General features: G+C 39.4%; 1 protein-coding gene and 1 long non-coding RNA gene across 2 annotated transcripts in view; one reads left to right on the forward strand and one right to left on the reverse strand.

Annotated features, from left to right (window-relative positions):
- LOC101689834 lies at positions 1-19,444 on the forward strand. Its single transcript, XR_200126.3, has 3 exons — positions 1-156; positions 4,676-4,749; positions 19,112-19,444. It is a non-coding gene; the product is annotated as an uncharacterized LOC101689834 (long non-coding RNA).
- Positions 15,430-22,026, reverse strand: part of EQTN (equatorin) — a 12,629-nt gene continuing 6,032 nt past the window's right edge. Inside the window, exons 5-8 of the mRNA XM_004761778.3 lie at positions 20,687-20,737; positions 19,352-19,417; positions 16,385-16,538; positions 15,430-15,920 (exon numbers count right to left, since the gene is read on the reverse strand). Of these exons, the coding sequence (XP_004761835.1) occupies positions 15,638-15,920; positions 16,385-16,538; positions 19,352-19,417; positions 20,687-20,737 (554 nt within the window). The 3' untranslated portion in view covers positions 15,430-15,637. The remainder of the gene's footprint in view (positions 15,921-16,384; positions 16,539-19,351; positions 19,418-20,686; positions 20,738-22,026) is intronic.

A 22,026-nucleotide genomic window follows, 5' to 3' on the forward strand; every position in this document is an offset into this window, starting at 1 on the left:
CCGGAACGGCAGAACAAGAATCTTCGTGAAGTTCTTGTCCCACTAAAATAATAAAAATACTGGGAAAACAACCAAAAGTAACCATTTCACAACTCTGAAAATTAACCAAAGCTACAGAACAAACTGAAAATTATCTAAGAGAACTACTGAACCTCGGTAAGACACTGGGGTCTGTACCATTTTAGTTTGACTTTTCCCACCCATCACTTCCCACCTCCCAGCTTAGTGGCAGAGCAGTAAAAAGCTGGCAGCCTGGTTACCAGCCAACAGAGAGGACAGACTTCTCTTATAGGTACACAATAAGCATCACCCCCAGAGCACAGTCAATAGTTTGTCTGAACAAGCAGTTCCCTGGAAAGTCTCTATTCCCAAGGTCTTGTGGGTATTTGATTTAAACTCAGCTCATGGTGGGGGGGAAACCCTATTCCCAGGACGCTATTAAAACAGTAGCAATGGGGTGGCAATATGGCAGTTACCTAATGTTATGATTTCCCATTGGATAACAGGAATCTGTCAGGATTTTTTTTTTTTTTTAATCTTGGTGACCTAGATGACCATAAAGAACTTTGAAGAGCTCTGACACATTCCTGGGACTTAAAAGGTGTCTCAGGAAAGACCTGAAAAAAGAGAAGTCTTTACAAGGCTCTTCTCTGAGGACCAGGCCCAAGTAAAAGCTAAAGCTATCTACAAACTGCTAAGTTTTAGGGCATGTCTTCTCAAATAGGGCCCCTTCGCAAAGGGAGGAAGACATAGAGACAGGGCACTGAAGAAAATTTTCTAACCAGTCGCTGATTAACCAGTAAGTTACGCTGGCAGAGGGTGACCCCACTGAAGCCAGCCTTAAAATAAAAAATAAAAGAACTTAAAACACAATGCTACCAGAGAACTTGGTGGCCATATACAGAAAGTAATACAAAATCTACAGAATTAGTCCAGTAAAGTCGCTAAGTAAGTAGGTAGCAACAAGCAAAACAACAAAAACCTAGCAACAAAAAAAGGTATCTGATACCAGAGTTATTACAATATACTGTTTAACCATACAGTTTTCAACAAAAGAAATTATGAGTCATGTAAAGAAACAAAAAAGTATACCCCATACAGGAAAACAAACAAACATACAAACAAAACATGAGAGAAAATGTCACTGAGGAAGTCCAGATTTTGGACTTAGTAGGTATAGGCAGACTTTATAAGATTTTTTAAAAATTAAGGAAACCACATTTAAATAATACAAGAAAATGATACATAGAGAACATGAATAAAGAGAAATTTATAAAATAAAAAAAATTTAGAATTTCTAGGGTTAAAAAGTATAAAAATTGATACCAACAATTCCCTGTCCGGGCTCAACAACAGGTACCCGAGATGGTTATTTGAATCCACATGAGAAGTAAACAATATTGGCAAATATAACTTCATAGGAAAATATAAAAGAGAATAAATCTCTTTTCTCAGGTCTTTCCTGAGAAATGTAATCCTTTTTTACTTTAACAACAGTATAAAGCAATAACCATAAAACATAAAATAACAGTATAAAGCAATAATCATAAAACTGTTGATAGGCTTATAATCTATGTCACGAACTGCATGGTAATAATGGTATAAAGGAGGGGTTAGGAAACACTGGAAATTTCTGTGTATGAAGGTAGTTTTAATATGAAGTAGATTATTATCAATTAAGATGGTAACTGTAACCCTCAGGGCAAAAACTAAAACAATAACTAAAAAAACTAGCCCAAGAAATGACATGGACATTTTGTTTTTTTCTTAAGATTTTTATTTATTTATTTGACAGAGACACAGTGAGAGAGGAGATACAAGCTGGGGGAAGGGGAGAGGGAGAAGCAGTCTTCCCTTGAAGCAAGGAGCCTAGTGCAGGGCTTGATCCCAGGACCCTGGGATCCTGAGCTGAAGCCAGATGCTTAATGACTGAGTCACCCAAGCACCCCTGGCATGGGCATTTAAATGGTACATTAGAAAATATCTGCTTAACAGAGAAGTGATATAAATCCTCTTGCTGGTCATTACCTATTAAATATAAATTGATTAAATAATCAAAAGAGAGAGAATGGAAAAACTGGGGAAAATACACTTTACTGAATGCTGTCTATAAAATAGACACTTTAGTTTTTGATTTTTTTTTTTAAAGTAATCACTACACCCAACATGGGGCTTGAACTCATGACCCTGGGATCAAGTGTTGCATGCTTTACCAACTGAGCCATCCAGGCACCCCAAGATAGGCTCTTTAGATTCACAGAACTGGTTGAAAATAAAAGAAAAAATAAGTACTTTATAAATAGTAAAAGATATTTAGAATGGCTATATTAATGCCAAAGTAGATTAAAAATTTATTTTAAATTCTAGTTAGTGAACACACAGTGCAATATTGGTTTCGGTAGAATTCAGTGATTCATTATTTACATACAACAGCCCGTGCTCATCACTAGAAATGTCCTCTTTAATATGCATCCCCCACCTCCCTCCCTCCATCAACCCTCAGTTTGTTCTCCATCATTAAGTGTCTCTTATGGTTTCCCTCTTTTTCTTTTCCCCTTCCCATGTATTCATTCTGTTTTTGTTCTTAAACTCCACATGAGTGAGAGCATATGGTATTTGTCTTTCTCTGACGGACTTATTTCACTCAGCATAATACACTCTAGCTCTAGGTACATCAGACCTATCCCACAACGTGGTTTCGAAAAAGAAGTGAAGAGAAAATTAAATTGTTTGCTAATTGTGCCCCATGAGTTTTTTATCCAATATAATAGTCACAAAGTATGTGTGTATCTTCAGATAGACTTTATTATTCAGTACTGACCTTGTTCAGAGCCTCATCCTCTGTTTTACAAGCCCACCAGTACTTGTCAACAAAGAGGCTGACAGCGTTGTCTCACTTCCTCAGGGACTTTGGAAGAAGACTCTGGTGTTACAAAGCCCACTTCTGCTGGGCCACCTTGTATGTCAGCATTTTGTTCAATACAGAATTGTTGATTACATAAATGTAAAACATGTGTTTCTGTTTAACATTCCTACTATGTGTATGAAAGAAGTAAAACTCTTAGGTAACTGCTATAGCCATTAAATTCAAAAATAATTTCAAGTTTTAAATTCATTAAAAAATAGAACGATCAGGATGCCTGGGTGGCTCAGTTGGTTAAGCAGCTGTGTTTGGTTCAGGTCATGATCCAGGGGTCCTGGGATCGAGTCCTGCATTGGGCTGCTTGCTCAGCAGGGAGCCTGCTTCTCCCTCTGCCTCTGCCTGCCTCTCTGCCTGCTTGTGTTCACGCTCTCTCTCTGACAAACACATAAACAAAATCTTTTTAAAAAATATGATACAATCCATAAGTGACTCTTAATCTCACAAAACAAACTGAGGGTTGCTGGGGGGAGGACGGTGGGGAGAGGGTGCTGGGTTATGGACATTGGGGAGGGTATGTGCTATAGTGAGTGCTGTGAAGTGTGTAAACCTGGCGATTCACAGACCTGTATCCCTGGGGAAAAAATATATTATATGTTTATAAAAAAAAAAAATTTTTAAAAACCCCAAAAAACAAACAAACAAAAAAATATGATACAAGGCCTAAAATGGCCTGCACTCATCAAAGTCTGCCATCAGACTGTGAAGTCAGAGCTGTGCCCCGTGTGTGCCCCACTGTAGCTGACCTGGGCACCCAACTCCCCCTTTTCACACTGGAATCTTCGAGCTCCAGTGTGGTCCTCTGCTCAGCAAACAGGAAAGTTTGTCACTTACCCATTCTTAAAACAAATATATGTCCGCATGTCAGTTACCATGACACAAAGAAAAATGCTCGGACTTAAATAAGATTTATGAAGGATTTGTGCCTACTCAGTATTAAAATGATCCCAGCTGTAAACAATGAGACAATGAAAACTCTAAAATCAGGTAATCTGCCTCACTTTGGAGGGCAGGAGAGCCAATGTTACACTTCAGGAAAATGTTACAACCAGGAAAAGCTGAAACTTTGTAGTTGTTTCCTTAGGGCACACAGATGTTTTAGAGAGGGAGGAAGCCTCAAAATTGACATTTAGTTTTCTGCTGAAAAATATTTAGTATACAGGAAAAAAAAAGTCACTGCCACAAATAGGATAAAAATAACTAAAGAAGGAAGGTTATGTCACCGCATCACTGATCGCATTATTTCCTGAAGGTCTGCCTTCTGCCCCTTCTCGCACACACATACACATGGACGTCCTGCACTGGATGCTTCTTGAAAGGTATACTTCAGTGTGAAACTTTCCTCTGAAAAAAATTTAGGAGTCTTAAATGAATCATAGCCACAGAGGCTTTAGGTCTAAAAATATGCCAAATATTTCCAAGAACAGGATAAACAAAATAACTGAATGTGACATGCAGACACGAATCCTATCATAAAATGAAAATAGCCGCATCAAATAGTAACCAGGAAAAGCTGAAACTTCTTTCTGGGGTCTGGCATTTCTCTGAAGGAGGGATCTCCAGAAAAAAAAAAATAAATAAATAAATAACAGAAGCACTCTCCTATATGTGGACAGGAAAGCTGGTTGTTGGAAAGAGACTTCAGGTCTTCAGACTTATTTAGACTTATTTAGAATACCTTTCTGGGAAAAGAAGCAAGACTTTTCACAGTAATGTGTGATCTGTTTGGCTTTTCGTTGGCTTTTCCCTTGACAGAACCACATCCAGATGGAGGCTGTTTGACGTAAGCAAATTTTCTAAGAAGTTTTTATGAATAAGAAAAAAAAAAGGTAAGTTTTAATCACCCTAGCCTCAGATGATTAGAGTTTATTTTAATGATCAATCCAAGATTTCATAATACTTCCTTTACAGACTATTCTTTTCTTAAAACAAAATGTAAACACAAAAAATCCCAATAACTAATCCCAACATAAGCTAAAGAACAAATTTAGACAATTGGTAAAGCTATTCACTCCCCATAGATGTGCTTGCAAAATATTACCTTTATGGCTTAGCATTTAGGGATAAACAGTGTAATTGATTAAAGTATCATGCCAATCATATAATCTCACATAAAGCTTCATGTCAGCAACACAACTATAATTGGTAATATGTGGATTTCACAGGAAATGTTTTCTAAAATAAGGTAAAATTCCAAAACAAAAACAGAAAAAAATAATAAGTTAAAATTCCATTTCTTAACTGATTTTTCTCATACCTTCTGAGGCTTTCCTTCAGGTCTGAGGGATGGGACAGGCCAATACCATTTTCCTTTGATCAGAAAGGGCAGCGAGAGACGCCTGCCCAGTTTAGGTCAGACATTAACTGCACCACCTATTGCGGGGCCCGAAGGATTCCAGGGTGACTAATTAGTGGGGCAACAGTCTCCCTCAATGGGCTAAGGATCTCTTTACTGGTTGGAACCTAGAGAGCACCAAAATGATTTTAAAATTTGAGAAGACGTGGGGTACCTGGGTGGCTCAGTGGGTTAAGCCTCTGCCTTCGGCTCAGGTCATGATCTCAGGGTCCTGGGATTGAGCCTCACATCGGGCTCTCTGCTCAGTGGGGAGCCTGCTTCCTCCTCTCTCTCTGCCTGCCTCTCTGCCTACTTGTGATCTGTCAAATAAATAAATAAAATCTTTAAAAAATTTTTTTTTAATTTGAGAAGACGGAGCGTTTCACTTTCCCTTTCTCCACAAAAGTTTTTGGAATGGACTACATGTATAATACCCCATGTAATACAATACACATAAATGGGGGTATTCCCAGAAACTGGTTGAGAAGAAAATAGAACCTTTAAGGCAAAAAATACAAGAAAATTTTCTTGAAATAAGAGAACACATTAATTCTCCTATGAAAATGACACTTAACTTTGTATGCAGTAAAAATGTGAACAAGAAATGTGAATAAAACCTTTTATGTAGCAAAAATGTGAATTAAAAAATGTGAATAAAACTTTGTATGCAGTAAAAATGTGAATAAAAAAATAAAATAAAAGCTTTAAAAAATAAAAGCTAACAGGAAGACCTATCCTACTACCAAAGTTACTGGAATTTATTGAAGGACTTCCTTAGGTCACCACGCAAAAGTATCAGGTGATGCATGAAGGTAGAAACAGCAGACTAGCCTCAGACTTCGCTACAGCAACATTCCGTACATGAGAATGCAACACCAAAAAAGATGTTCAGCTTGATCAGTAACAAAAGAAATGTCATACAAAACAAGGAAATAAAATTTCACCCAGACAGGTTTTTTGAAAAGAATTTAATACCCATGTTTGATGAAGGTTTGTGGGGAAAAAACCTTAACATAACTGTAGAACGCTATGCTGTTACAACCCTTCTGGAAGGCAATATAGCAACATACTTGAAAAATGTTAAAACTCCATCTTCCTTTGACTTGTTATTTCCATTTCTGAGAATTTTAAGTGGAGGAAAAAAAATTTTAAGGGGGAAAAGTGAAAGGGAAATAATGTTAGCTCCCAAAATTTTTTTCCAAAGAGAAGGGGAAAAAAACTAAAGAAGGTAGCTATATATCTGACCCTTGGAGAGAGATACTCCATATCTCCATTTCACAGATAAAGAAAATGAAGCTCAGAGATATTAAATAACTTGCCCAGGGACATCTAATTATTCTGCGAAGAACCAGAATCCAGGTTCTCATTTGGGACTTGGAAGCATAAACTCTATTTACGTCATGCATAACATTCTGCCGTCAACGTGTCCCAAGCACAAGTAACACAGAGAAAAGAGCAGAGAGATGGAGTTTGTTAAATGTCACTTTTTAACCCAAAAGCGGTAAAGAAATACTACTCAAAGCAGTGCCTCCTTAACTTCTGAAAATGCCATCAAAGGACTTCAGCACATACAGTATTACAAGACGTTTAAAGGACTTTGAAAATCTACCGTCCATGCCCCTTATTCACAGCATTCACGGTCCTACAGAGTCCCACAAACAGCTAACCAGTGAATCCTGAACCAGGGCTCCTAGGGCAAATGGAGGTGGGTTCAGGAGCGTCTCCGGTCACATTTCTGTCAACCAGTCAATAACTTCACCTTGTTTGATGTGTTTCTGTTTAGAGATTCTTTACTTAGCATGTATTGCTGATTTATGAATCTCGAACTTGTGGTCGACAGCACTGGAACTCACACCTCTACAGAGCTCAGCTAACACACTGCCTTTGTGAGGCACATCACGGGCCTCTTGATCTCAGCAACATCAGACAACCCTATACTTGGGGGCCATTTTAATCAGCAAAATCACCAACAAACACCACAAAAATGCAAAGAACATGGCACTAAACAGATTGAGAAAAGGACATGTGTTAACGGTAGGAGAGCCGAAACAAGAAGGCAGTATTGTTCAGTATTAGCTGGGAGAGTGCATGTGAGGCAGTTTTTGGTTTGGGGTTTTTTTTGTTTGGTTGGTTTTTGTTTGTTTTTGTTTTTTGCCATTATGAAGGCAGACAAAGGACCACATAAACACAAGTCTTGATTTTAAGGTTACAAATTAACTTCAATGAGTGGGGAATTCACAAATCCAGAATCTAGAAATAATGAGGATTGATCATGGCAATTTATAGTTCAAAAGCTATGCATTAACCTACCTGTTTTTTTTTTTTTTTTTAAGATTTTATTTGTCAGAGAGAGAGCGAGCGAGAGCGAGCACAGGCAGACAGAGTGGCAGGCAGAGTCATAGGGAGAAGCAGGCTCCCTGCGGAGTAAGGAGCCCGATGTGGGACTCGATCCCAGGACGCTGGGATCATGACCCGAGCCGAAGGCAGCTGCTTAACCAACTGAGCCACCCAGGTGTCCCTTAACCTACCTGCTTTTAATGACAATGTTAGATAATGGGAAGAAAATGAAGGATGGAGACCATGCTTACAAGTAGGAATCAACTGAGGGTCCACTTGTGCCTCCCAGGTGGATAACGGACGGTAGTAATGGAACATGCTTAAAGCTCAAAATGACAAGGCATGCACTTTGTAGGTGTCCCACAAGAGAGGAACTAAATAACTCACATCAACTTGGCAATGTGCAGAATTTTTTTTCGTTCAGAAATGTTTTGGTAATATAACATCTCTAATTCCATTTGCTTTCCTGAAGCCTAGTGGGAAAAAGATAGGAATTATCCAATTTCAGCAGAGTAAAAGCAAATCTAGCATTTTTTTCTGAAGAGCCACAGGAATCTAAGCTACAAAATATGGGGCAATTTATTAAGAAATAATTCACAAAAAATTATCTGAACCATTTGTCAAGCATAGAGTACTACAGAATATTTCTCTAAGTTGGGAAATCAATTATAAGTTGCTGTATGTACTACGATGGCCTCTGGAATCTGTCATGTCTGCAAGACACGATATCCGGCTAATTATCAAGGTTTTTGCCTTGCCATTCCAATGTATTACTCATCACAAGCATTAGAATATATTTTATATACACATTATATAATACATATTTCTACAGAGTTCAGCAGAGAGTATGAATTTAAGGGAAATTCCTAAAATGTAGGAAAAGGATTTAAAAAAAACAAAACAAAACTGACTGACCTGTTTAGTAATCTCTCTACAAGCTTCACTTCCCATGACCTCAGTGAAAATTCAAAGACATTCCTTCATAGGGTCATCCAAATCAGAGGGAATGTCCTCTCCAGTTTGCTCCTTATCAAAAATCAAATTCAACTAATTTGCGGTCTTCAGAAGTAGTGCAGTCTGGACTACGGTCTTGTCTTCTCAGCTCTTCGTCTCTGGCTTGCTCACCTGAGGAAGAGATTGGGGGCTGGCTTGAATACGGACACGGACTTCCCTCATTTTGAGTATCATAAGTTGTTTTTATGTATTTTTTGCTTGTGGATAACTCTCATTACAAATTCTGTTCTGCATTTCTTGGTCACTGAGAGGTGCACAATGTATGCTTTCTTCTCAAACACAGGCACAGTTTTTCTCACCACCAAAACTTCCCATCTTAGAAATGGGGTTTTTAACACCATGCAAGTTACTTCTAACATCTAGCGAGCCTTGAATGAGCCGTTTTGGTAGTTCTAAATTGTTACAGTCATCCTTTGTGTGGTTAGTTGGGTTTTCTCTAGTTTTTCCACTTCTTTGTCACTAATTTTTTTTTTTAAGATTTTATTTATTTATTTGACAGGCAGAGATTACAAGAGGGCTGAAAGGCAGGCAGAGAGAGAGAGGAGGAAGCAGGCTCCCTGCTGAGCAGAGAGCCTGATGCGGGGCTCGATCCCAGGACCCTGGGATCATGACCTGAGCCGAAGGCAGAGGCTTTAACCCACTGAGCCACCCAGGCGCCCCTCTTTGTCACTAATTTGATGATTTCTCTCCTCTGAGGACACTATATGTAACCTTTCATCCATATTCGGATACTTGAAGCCACTCCAACCAAGGTTTAGCCTTTTTAGAAATAGGCATGACTGGAGGTACATCCATTACAAGGTTGTCTTCATCAGATTCTTGAAGATGTATTGTAATTCTTATTGGAAAGACATAAGGTCTTTGGCTCTCCTGGGACTTGTGGGCATTTTCCCCCACATATTTTTTCAAGTGGCAGAGGTGGTGTATCAGTCCTGTCCTGCCTTGCTTTCGACATGCCAAGCAGCCCTGCAGAATAATTGAGCAAGGGGTCATATTCAAGATCTGTTGCTGGACATTTGTGGTCTGGCACATACTTTCTAGGCTGACTCTGTGTTCTTTGATAGTTCATCCCACTTCTCCTTTGGAAGTAGGCTATTATATTCAAGAAAATCTTGCCTCAAATTTGTGTCACTCAAGGAGGCAATGTGGCTTTGCAGTAGTTCAAGTGTTAAAGTAAACTTAGAGAGCCTCTTCTGCTTTTCTTTAACCTCAGTCTTGACAGATTTGAGTTCTTTGTTGAGCCTTTCCAGTTCTTCCATAGTTGTGCCTAGTTTTGTCAATGGAAGAGGAGTTGTATCTTTAAAAATCACCTCAGAAGAAATGCAGACTCCAAATATCGTGGACAAGTAGTTTACTATCAGAAGGACATTAATTCCTCCAAACCCAGCCATTAACACGGATACTTGAAGTAGTTCTAAACCCCCCATTAACATGGGGGGTTGTTTACCAATTGATGGGTTCTTAGAAGCAGAATGAGAAGTCAAGGACTAGCTCTCCAAGTCTTTCAAACATCAAGCCCAGGTCTGATTAAATAACATCCATGCCTCATTGCTAGAGTGACTATATATCAGTGGGTCAGGCCAGGTTTACACATCATTATTTAACTGTGTCAAATGTGATACAGTTTGGATATACCCCATTCACCTCATTATTTACCAACCAGTGACAATTTGAAAAGAGTTCAAATAGCTGAATGCGACTTACACAGAATTGCACATAGTTTCATGCACCAATACATCTTGTTTATAAGTTATTTAGAGCACCAGTCTTTCCTAAATTAGTGGGCCTCAAAATTCTCATTGAGGTCCTTGGTGATCTAATGATTGCCACAAACATAAAATATGCTCCCCCCAGCATATATCATTAAAAACAAAAACAAAAACAAACTATTTGTCAGAGAGCAAGCGAGAACACAAGCAAGCAGAGTGCAGGTAGAGGCAAAGAGAGAAGTAGGCTCCCCGCCAAGCAAGGAGCCCAATGCAGGTCTCAATCCCAGAACCCCAGGATCATGACCTGAGGCAGCGGCCCAACGGACTGAGCCACCCAGGCATCCCTAAAAACTTAAAAAAACAACAACAACTTAAAAAAAAATCTTATAAAAAAAATCAGTCAATACAACAAACCTCCAGTGCAGTTTTAGATTCACACTCCTGAGGGAAAACCAGGACAGTTACAAGAGATAAGGCTTGCTGTAACAGCTGTTCACAACCCCGGCAGCTCCTTCCTGACTTTTAACTAAGGAAATCACAAGTTTCTTTCCTCTTTCCAAGATACATTTTCCTGTATCATTTACGAGGTAATTTACACATCTCTCTCTTCTCTCAAACAAGAGATTTCAGATTTAAAATGTGATCCCAATTTTTGAAACTCTGCATTTATTTTAGATAACCCCCATGCTTTGGTAACACACACATGCTTCTTCTTAACACAATGAGCACTCTCTTGGCTCAGTAACCTTTGGCTTCCTATTAAAAATTAACTCTGTTGAAATCTAAAACAATGTGTTAAAGAAGTATGTGGAGGAAGGAGAAGGCAAAAAAGCGAGCGCAAGAATGAAAATTATCCTAGGATCCAAACATATGCCTGGATCGAATTTCCCTTTACATAAACTTGGACAGGGGACTAAACTCTGGATACCCAGCCAGAACTGCATTTTAGCTTAAGCTGGATTTTATTTATTTATTCCTTGATTCAGGAAAGGGTCTTCGGCACTGCTTTGGGGACTCTACTGGGGGGGGGGGGGAAGAAGAGGGATTATACTTTCCGTTCATGTCACCAGTTTTTAAGAAAAAAAACAAAATTTTTTCCTATCAGAAGCTACACTTAGGGGGCTAATTTTGAAGTTTGAAGGCAGGCGTCACAATCTTTGCTCAAGGTAGAAGTGACTGAGGAGCTCCTCTGGACCCTAAATACTTTTTGCTCCAACCAGGGTCCTACCCCACCTTCTTTCACCAGAGCAGAGCAAAACCCCTATAATAACTCCACATTGGGGATGGTGTCAAGGAGGGAGGATCGGACCACACAAGTCCACGCACATCCGTCAAAGCGAGCAAACCTGGGCTCACCTTTCTAGGATCCCACGCTTGGGCATCTGCAGGTCCACAGCAGAGAGATGGCAGGCTGGGCCATCACGGCTCCCCAGCCCTCCCCCGGACCACCTGACTTTGGCCCCGCCCCATACACCCTGCCCGTGGAGCCTCAGGTGGTTATGCACAGCTCTCCCTTACTGGGGTGGAGGTGTTCTCTTCTCCCAGCCGGGGAAAAGAGGTTTTTTTGGTTTTGGTTTTGGTTTTAATTTATTTTTATTTATGTATTTTATTTTCAGCGTAACGGTATTCATTGTTTTTGCACCACACCCAGTGCTCTATGCAATCCGTGTCCTCTCCAATACCCACCACCTGGTTCCCCCAACCTCCCACCCCCGACCCCTTCAAAGCCCTCAGATTTCCAGACTCTTTCTAGGAAGCCAGCATTACCTTGTTCCCCAAACCAGGCAAAGACCCTACCAAAAAGGAGAATTTCAGACCAATATCACTGATGAATATAGATGCTAAGATTCTCAACAAGATCCTAGCAAACAGGATCCAACAGCACATTAAAAAGATTATCCACCATGACCAGGTGAGATTCATTCCTGGGCTACAAGGATGGTTCAACATTCACAAATCAATCAGTGTGACAGAACACATTAATAAGAGAGAAGAGCCACATGGTTCTCTCAATTGATGCAGAAAATGCATTTGACAAAATCCTGCATCCATTCCTGATTAAAACGCTTCAAAGTATAGGGATAGAGGGAACATTCCTGCACCTCATCAAATCTACCTATGAAAGACCCACAGCAAATATCATCCTCAATGGTTAAAAACTTGCAGCGTTCCGTTGAGATCAGGAACACAACAAGGATGCCCACTCTCACTACTCTTGTTCAACATAGTATTAGAAGTCCTAGCAACAGCAATCAGACAACAAAGAGAAATAAAAGGTATCCACATTGGCAATGAAGAAGTCAAACTCTCTCTCTTCGCAGATGACATGTTTCTTTATATGGAAAAGAGGTTCTTAAGGGAGCTAGCCCACGCTATCTTCCCCCAACATCACTGCCCCACCTCCTCCAGGTTTCAGGAATCTTGCGACCACCCAAAAGGTCTGAGAAACACGTTCCTAGTTAGGACCCCCAGAGCATCCTTACTGTGCTCAGATCTCAGGACAGACTTTCCATGGGAGGGATGAAAAAAGAGGGAATAAAGGTTGGCACTTAAGGCTCCTGATCCTGGGTGTGTGATGCTGGGGAGATTTACTCTTGAGGACTCTGGGACAACTTGGTTCCCCTTCCTAACACAAGCACTGGTTTTTTCTCTGGTCTGTAATAGCCACTCTGTAGGAACTGCCCTTAAATAGCAAAGGTGGAGAAAAATAGATTAAAGTTCCTCTCTGAGGGCTGAGGAACAGGCGGAGTATGTGCACCAGAGAAAAGAAGAGGGTGTTTCAGAATGTCAGGGAGATAGGTTAGTTAAAAAACCAGGTTTTGTTTGTTTGTTTTGTTTTTTTAAAATGCCTTTCAGGGAGAAACACCCAGATAATCTGCTCAGGAAATGCAGGTTTGGTCAGTTAAGGGACAAATCAGAAGTATCCCCCCCCCCCCGCCCCGCCCCACCCCGCCCCACCCTGGGTTATGTGACCCTCTTCTCGCTTCTAGACTAGGAAGTGGGGAGTAGATACAGTAAGGACTACCTGGTATTTTTCATGCCCCCCCCCCCCCCCCCCCCCCCCCCCGCGCGCAACTTGACTGCAAGTTACATGGTATCTGCAAGCTAACCCCACTGATGAGAAGTCAATTTCTAAAAAATATGTTAACCTCTCTTCAGGCATTTTAGCCATAGTAATGCTATAGTGATTAACTTTCTTGCTCTATAATACTTGTTAAGCACTGTAGAGAAGTTGGGTCATTGAATCCTGACTTCACTTACTTCTGATCAAGGAAATCCTGGGCCCCTCTCAAGGGTAGGTGGAGAAAACAGGTGGGAATGGTTGATAGTCAAACCCTCCTCAAGTCCACCTGATACTCCCTCCACACGCTCTTTCTCACCCGTGGATTCAACGTGGCTCCCCCGCACCTGCTTCCAGGCAGCAGCAACTCTCTGCCTCACTCAGTTCCTACCGCATGTCCTGGCGCCCCAACTGGCAATACAAACGCTGGCCCAGACCCCCGGTGCCACCAAAAGGGCATGGAAAATGGCAAAAGTAACCCGCTGAGGGTAGCTTGGGCCACTGCCCAAGGTCACCCCCACTGGCTCAAGAGCTTGGCCCACACAGAGCAGGAGCTGGGGAGAGCTGCCAGGCCACTGCTTTCCCCTGGAGCGTCAGTCTGATATAGTCCATAGCGCCTCAAGGGCAGAGCTTTCCCAACCAATGGTGAGAGGGGGCTGGATTTAGGACGGAAATGACTGAGAATGGTTGGGGCCGGGGTTTGGGGGGGGGGGGAGGGCCTGGCTGGTGAGTGTGAACAGACTCTTTGCTCCTCCGCAGGGAAGGTTTGTAGGGACCTACGCCCGAGGTAGAGAAAACAATTTCCCAAGAGCTAAAAGGTCCCCTAAGGAACCTCCTGCCCTATGTGGAGCCTAGCTTGCTCCTAACAACCACCTTTGACTTCTATTATATTTGACTAGTAACCTCCATGAATCACAGAGAGACCTCGTTTTGGAAGCACATCTTACCTTCTCCAGCAGGTGATCTTAGGCAGCATATCTGATTTACCTGAGTTTTCATTTCTTGATGTGTGAAATAAGCGTGCCATTCAGTGTGACATACCAAACCGTGGAGCATAAAGTAGGTGAGAATTTAGGAAGACAATAAAACCTGAATTCGCACCCTCCCCCCAGCTCCACACATATCCACAAAAGATCTGACACGTTCCCCAAATCCTTCCAGTTGAAACTAATACCTCAAAGGGAAACGATATCCATATTCCATTGGTCTTCTTTGGAAATTGACATACTTCTGGAATGGATGGCCTCATAAGTGATTGATCACTCGACTTTTAAACAAGAATGCTAAGAGGCTTGTAGTGATCCAAAGGGGAACAGCACCCCAATGTTTGTAGCAGTGATGTCCACAATAGCTGATGGAAAGAGCCCAGATGTCCATCGACAGATGATTGAATAAAGAAGATATGGTGTATATACAGTGGAATATTACTCAGCCATAAAAAAAAAATCTTCCCACTTACAAGGACATGGATGGAGCTAGAGGGTATTATGCTAAGCAAGATACATCAGAGAAAGACAAATGATTTCATTCATATGTGGAATTTTAAAAAAACACCGGATCACAGGGAAGGGAGAAAAAAATAAGACGAAATCAGAGAGGGAGAAAAACCGTAGGTGACTCAACTATAGGAAACAAACTGAGGTTTGCTGAAGGGATGGTGGGTGGGAAGATGGGGAAGTGGCTGATGGGCACTAAGGAGGGAACGTGATGTAATGTGTCCTGGGTATCCTGGGCGACTGATGAATCTCTGAACTCTACCTCTGAAACTGATACATTATATCAATAGAATTTAAATAAAAATTTTAAAGTGGCAAAAATTAAAAAGAATGCTAGGAGTCTCTAGTACTAATTTAGTTTCATTTCTTCATAGGGCACAACTGTTTCAGCAGTAAAACACAAACAAGTGTGTTCTTTTTGCTTTGGTGAGGGGGAAGGATGAAGGTAGTGGTGATTATCATGAAAGTTTCCCAAATGTCCACAGATAAGATAGATACCTAAATGTCTTCATTTTAAAGCTAATCAGCCTAGAGTAAATAAATTTCACAAGTCACTGTCCAGGATTATTTTTACTGAATGAGTTTTCCACACCTTAAATTATTTTCTTGTATTTTTTTTCCATTGTATAGTTCTTATGGCTGAGATAATTTTATTGAATATGTCCTCCTTTTCAGACACCAGTAAATTTAAGTTTCTCAGCAGTTTCCAAATCATGACGTTAGTGAAATCACAAAGAAACTTCTTTTCTGACAAAAACTTCAAGTCTACTCATCAGTGGGTGTTTCTTCACTTGGCTCCTCACTCTGAATTAAATCTGACTCCTCATTCCCGCCTGTCTCATCTGAGGCTGTGGAAACAATGTCTGTTGTTCTAGATTTTGACACTGTGTCTTGTTTTTTCAGTTCTGAAGAAGTGGTGCCCCAAAACGTGCTGCTCTCAGCACTCTTAGAGAAAGATGTGTCTGATATGCCTTCTGATGGATGAAAATAAGACAGAGTTGCCAGCTCTGGGTTGACGGTGTATTCAGTCTGACATCTATTTTTATAACTGAAAAAGAAAACATGTATTGAGAATTATTTTTCATTACATACATTTGCAGCTCAACTCAATTTAGAAAAGCATCACAAAAATTGAAATAACACATTAATTCTGTCCAATTACTTTGTATAACACCATATAAATAAATGAAAAATGTTAGACCTTAAGCAGATGTGCTGTTTAGAACAGAGTTCATAGCTCTTTTGATCCAAGGCTGGCAAAAAAGAATGCATATCTAGATTTTCTATAGCCTTTCCAATTGACGAATATTACTTTATCTCTAGATGACTAATACACTGGGGGAAAATTCTCCAGACAGCCCCATGCTCCTTTCTGAATAGGGGAACTGGAGTTTAACTTGAGATCTTATAGATACATTTGGGAGCCACATTTCCTGAACAATTTGCTAAAGAGAGAGGGTGACAGCTTCACATCGTGCATGTTCCAAAGACTCCAGAGGTCTGCAGACTTACTTAATTGTCTTCACTTTGTACAGCATGGCACTACAGACTGCCAAGAGGATAACAAAAAGGAAGAGGGTCATCAACGAGATGCCCAGCATTAATTTTAACTTGATTTCCTGTAGCTTGGTCAGGGTGTCTTCACTTGTGGCATTCAAATCAGACCCTGAGAGGAAAGAAAGAAAGTGCGATGGAAAAGAGTGACTGTTTCCAGCATGTCTTCCTGGACGAGTAAAGAGAGCAAAGCAACTGAAGAGAAGGCTTCACCATCCAGGGTATCACTGTGCACCCTCACTTGCCTCATGCAACGCAAAGAAGACTGTAGGCTACTCCCTAAGGCGAAGTACTCTTCACTTGTTTTGTTGAACCGCCACAGTCATCCCGGGGGAGCTGTTCTTAGCTCCATTTCAGAGGATCAGGGAAGTTTATGAATTCGCCCATCTCACATAACGAATGAAGGGCAAAATCTGGTTTCAATCCCAGGTTACCAGATGCTCAAATATATCTATAGCCATCTTCCTCCCTGACTGATAAAGACCATTTCAAGACACAAGAGATGACTATTAAAAAATGTGATGAACTTACACACCAGGGCCTTGTCCTTCAGAAGAGAAAGACACCCTTTACTCTTGGGGCCCTCATTGACTTTGATGCTAAAAGGATGGTGTACCAGATGTTCTCTCCATGAAATTTAAGAACCTCATTTGTCATTCTGTTACTGAGACCACACCTAGTGTATTTGATGTTAAAAAAGTTAGATAATAAAACTAAAACTTAATATTAAATAAATAAATAAAACTTAAATAAAGCTAAAAAAATTTTTTTAAACTTCTAAAGTAAGTTAGACAATAAAAAATCATGTCCAGATCCAAAGATGTCGAAGTTCTTTTTACTAAATCTATCAATGAAAATACATCTTTACTGCCACACTTTGCATTTTCCTCAATTTATGTCTGACTTAATAGACATTTAATGGTGACTTGAAATAACTGTGTTGATTTTTCTCTCTTGCCCCAACTTTCTCCCATCCAAAAGTTCCAAAGTTTTCATTATTTTCTAGGTTATGGTGTTTTGGTGATAAGCAGTGGCGAGTTTGCATGTGTGTATTCCCTGATTCCATAATTGTCAAAGGGTGATCTTAGACCATGAAAAGTGAAATGGATACAGCTGTCAGTGATTGTTGACTTTAAGGCAGGTTCTTTGGGGGGGAATAATCACATTATGTTAGGAGGGGCTGTGTTCTTGAATTGCTCTGCTGCTCCTTAAAAGGGTTTTTGTAAAGAGGTGAGTTTATAGTACATTTTGTTTTTCAAGATCATGGTCAAAACTAGAGAAGGTTTGGAATTCCCGACCACTGGAAAAGATGAGAAAGCTAATTACAACCTTGGGCAGTTTTTCTAAGCTTCAGTTCCTTCATCTGTAAAATGGGGATAATCCCAACTTCATGGAGGACTGACATAATAATGTATATAAAGCACCTGACATGTGTAATACGTGCTCCATATGTGATAAAAAAATTAATCATGTTCAATTTAATTACTTGGAAAGACAAAATATTTCTAAGGTAACACAGTATGAGTCATTCCTACACGTAACTTTTCTAAACAAAGCCTCACGTGATATTTTTAAAACCCTGCAAGGCAAATGTTTGTATTTGTCAAATAATCCAATGCAGAACAGAGAGGTCAAGCCTTAGATGTATCATCAGATGCTGGCTTTCCCCCCCCATAGTTTATTTGTAGGACAGAGTTCTGGGGGGAAATTAATATATTGTCTTTTCATGAAATTTTATATTGAAATCAATTCTTTTACTCACATAAATAGAACTAATGCATGCATGAAAATTACAAACCAAACAAAACACAACACTACATTCAGCAGCAGGAATTCTCTCATTCATTGCTGGTGGTAATACAAAATGGTACCGCCACTTTAGAAGTCAGTTTGGTAATTTCTTACAAAGCTAAACATAGTTTTGCCACACAATCCACCTATCACAATTCTTGGCATTTACCCAGAAGAGTTGAAACCTTAGGTCCACACAAAGACCTACATACGAATGTTTATAGCAGCTTTATTTGTTATTGCCAAAAATTGGAAGTAATCAAGATGTCCTCCAGTAGGCGAATGGATACATTGGTATATCCACACAAGGAAATGTTATTCAGTGATAAAAAGAAATGAGCCATCGGGTCACGAAAATACTTAGAGGAATCTTAAATGCATATTACTGAGCAAAAGAAACCAGGCTGAGTCTATGTACTTTATGTTTCCAACTATATAACATTCTGGAAAAGGCGAAACTATGGTTGTGGTGGAAGGATCAGTGGTTGCCACAGATTGAAGGACAAAGGGGCGGATGGTGGAGCCGAAGAGATTTCTAGTGCAGTGAAATGATTCTATGATCGTGTTGGTGGACACAAGATTATGCAGTTGTCAAAATGTACAGACCTGTGCAACACAAGGAGTGGACCCTAATGTAAACTACGCACTTTAATTAATACTAACATTGATGTTAGCTCATCCATTGTAAAACCCGTACCAAACTAAACTCAAGCTGAGAACGATAGGAGAAACCAAGTTGGGGAAATGCAGGAGAGCTCTCTGTACTTTTTGCTCATTTTATTCTGTAATCCTAAAACTGCTCAGAAAACAGAGTCTATCAATTAAAAACACTGTGTTCTAGATATCTAGATATGATTCACTTGCCTACTCCTCTGATTGGTTTCTCTGTTTCAGGAATAGAAGTCACAAAACCGGAAAATGAAAACATCCCTCTGCATATATGGCGACTGGAGAATAATGCTTAGGAGCCTCTTTAAAACAGCACATGTCCTCACTGAGATAATGTTAGCTACCACGCTACCCTTTTACATACATTCCACGTTACTAGGGAAAACAGTATCTCCACGCAGTGAAGTCACACACTGAAACGTGTGCCGGCACTTATGCCATTTAACTGAAGTATTTTGTTCTTACTTGGAATTGGGCGAAATAATTCATCTCTTTCTTCAATCTCCTCAGCTGTTGGTGTTGCATTTAAAGCTGTTAAGACAATAAAGTGGTGTTATGGTAAACAAAATTCACTTATGAAAATTACTGTGTGTGTGTGTGTGTGTGTGTGTGTATGTTTAATATAGAGAGTGTATTCTCATTATTTATGACAGTTATGCTCCACAAAGTCATGGGAACACTGACTTGGTGAAGTCTGAATTGTTGGTCCTGGAGGAAATGCAAGCTTAGATCCCTGAGAACCTCTGGCCACAACGTCTTCATCAACCAATCAATACATAACTTTTTAATGTGTGTTTCTGTTTAAAGATACTTTATTTAATATATATTGCTGATTTATTAACACTGAATTCATGATTAACTGCATGATCACTCAAGCCTAAACAAAGTTTATCTGACACATATTTTCTCCGTAAGTTGTATCACCGCCTTCTTGCGCTCAAGAACACTGCCCAGCATCTTAATACTACACTCAGGGGCCACGTTCATTAGCAAAATCACCGACCAAAAGCGTACAAATGCAAAACACGTAGCACTAAACAGACAACAAAAAGGACACTTAATTACAGTGTAAGAGCTGCAAAAGGAAAACAGGGTGTTCCTTGTTCTGCCTCCGTTAAGCACATGAGGGTCAGGCAATTAAAATTTTTTGCTGCTCTGTGCATGTCTGCAAATGACCATGAAAGTGATGGGAGGGGTGGTTTACACATATATTTTAGACATAGGTAAATTCACAAACACAAAATCTGCAAATAATGAGACTTAACTGAATTCAGTATCTATTTCGTGTTTACAGTGTGTGCATCTATGTGTGTGTGCTACATGAATCACATTATACATGTGTGCATCTACATAAACATACATTTGTAAGACAAGCACACTACATTTACACACATATGCTTATATGTTTATGATACATGCATTACTTTCTACATGCGTATGTTTTGCTATATACTTTGCATTTATTCACAGATCTCCATGTGCTTACATGCATACTGCTCTAAACACAAAGATGGACTACATTGAGGGAGAGCCTTATTTAAAATTTTTAATCATAAATAAACTGAATGACAAAATTGCAACATTTATAGGAGAGTAAGCTTTGGGGAGAGAATCAGAAAGTGTGCGGCACAATCAATTTTGTGGGTTTATTTTGCATTTGCTGTTACACGTGATAATGGCAGCAAAATGTTGACTTATTAATTCTCAATTTTAGAACTATTTACACTGGCCTTGGCTTTCTTATGTAAGACTTTAGAAAACCAAAACATTTCCCCAGCTACCTAACCACTATGAGTTTACCTTTAGCTAACATTGTCCAAAATGCAGGTTCATTTGGACCCTTGATTAGTCCTGTTTAAAAAACAAAATAGAACAAGATAACTAAGTAAGGTAAGTTCAGTTTAGTAAATTTGTGATAGAGCATTTATTCACTTGTTTAGTCATGTAACAGTTATACCTTGAGCTCCTACCATGTGACAGATGCTGTGGCTGGCATTAAAGTTCAGAAATGAAGAGGACACAGGCCTTATGCTGACAGAACACACTCTTAGTTTGGGAGGCAGACAAGAATCACTGTTAATTAGGATGTAGGATAGTGGGGGTTCAATAGAAATGCACAAGTGGGATGCACAGAGAGCCCTAGCTCCAGTTGCAAAGGCCAGAAGCCCTTTGAAATGGAGATGGTGCTCAGTATAGGCTTAGAGGACTAGAAATAGTTTGCCAGGCAAACAAGGCAAGAGTGAGATCATTCCACTGAGTCATGAGATTTGGTGAGTTCTAAGAGCCTCAGACAGACTGGCGTGAAGAATATGGATGGGGAATGTGACTGGAAATGAAACCTGAACATTTCTCAATAGATTATTTTCAGATTTAAATGCCTGGTTAAGAAAATGGAACATAAAAAAAAAATAACAAATTAAGAAAAAAAGAAATTAGAACATGACCCAAGCTAAGTAGTAAATTACTAAAGGTATTTTAGAAAGGAACACCACTAGGATGATGAGATTTCTATTCTTATATATATAAAAAAAAAAGTGACTAAGATTTTTATTTGTTTTAGAAGTGTTAAAGATGCAAACTACTTCACAGTAACCATATGAGAAACATACTTGGATGCTTCTTGTAATGACAGGTCCATTATCTTCAATTAGACCACTCATCCAAGACTTTAGAGGAGAGCCATCCTGGATTGATATGGTTCTATAATTATTTTATAAGGAACAATATTCTATAAAATAATATTTTATAAGGAACAATATTCTTATTGAAAGTAAAATAATGATTTTGATTTTGAAACTTGTCACTACCAACCCCTCCCCCAAAATTTCAGGAAATACTAAAAATTGATTCTAATTACAGATAAATTTATTCCTCAAGCAGATAGAAAATTTACATTATTAAAATGTATTAAAATATACTTATATATCTAATATAAATATAAATATAATACATTTTATTAAAATATGTTTCATTTTAAAAAGAGCCCACATCCTATTCCTTGTCAGACAAATCTAAAAATTGACTCAGATTTTTGCTGTTTAGAAGATTTTAGAGTGACTTTAAATTGTAGCTGTAAAAATTCTTTAAGCATGTTATTACTATATAAAGTACTCAGAGTAGTGAAACATAAATTAGATCAT

This window comes from Mustela putorius, unplaced genomic scaffold (genome assembly GCF_011764305.1).
Source record: "Mustela putorius furo isolate JIRA1106 unplaced genomic scaffold, ASM1176430v1.1 tig00000421_pilon_pilon_pilon, whole genome shotgun sequence".
In the NCBI taxonomy this organism is placed as follows: domain Eukaryota; kingdom Metazoa; phylum Chordata; class Mammalia; order Carnivora; family Mustelidae; genus Mustela; species Mustela putorius.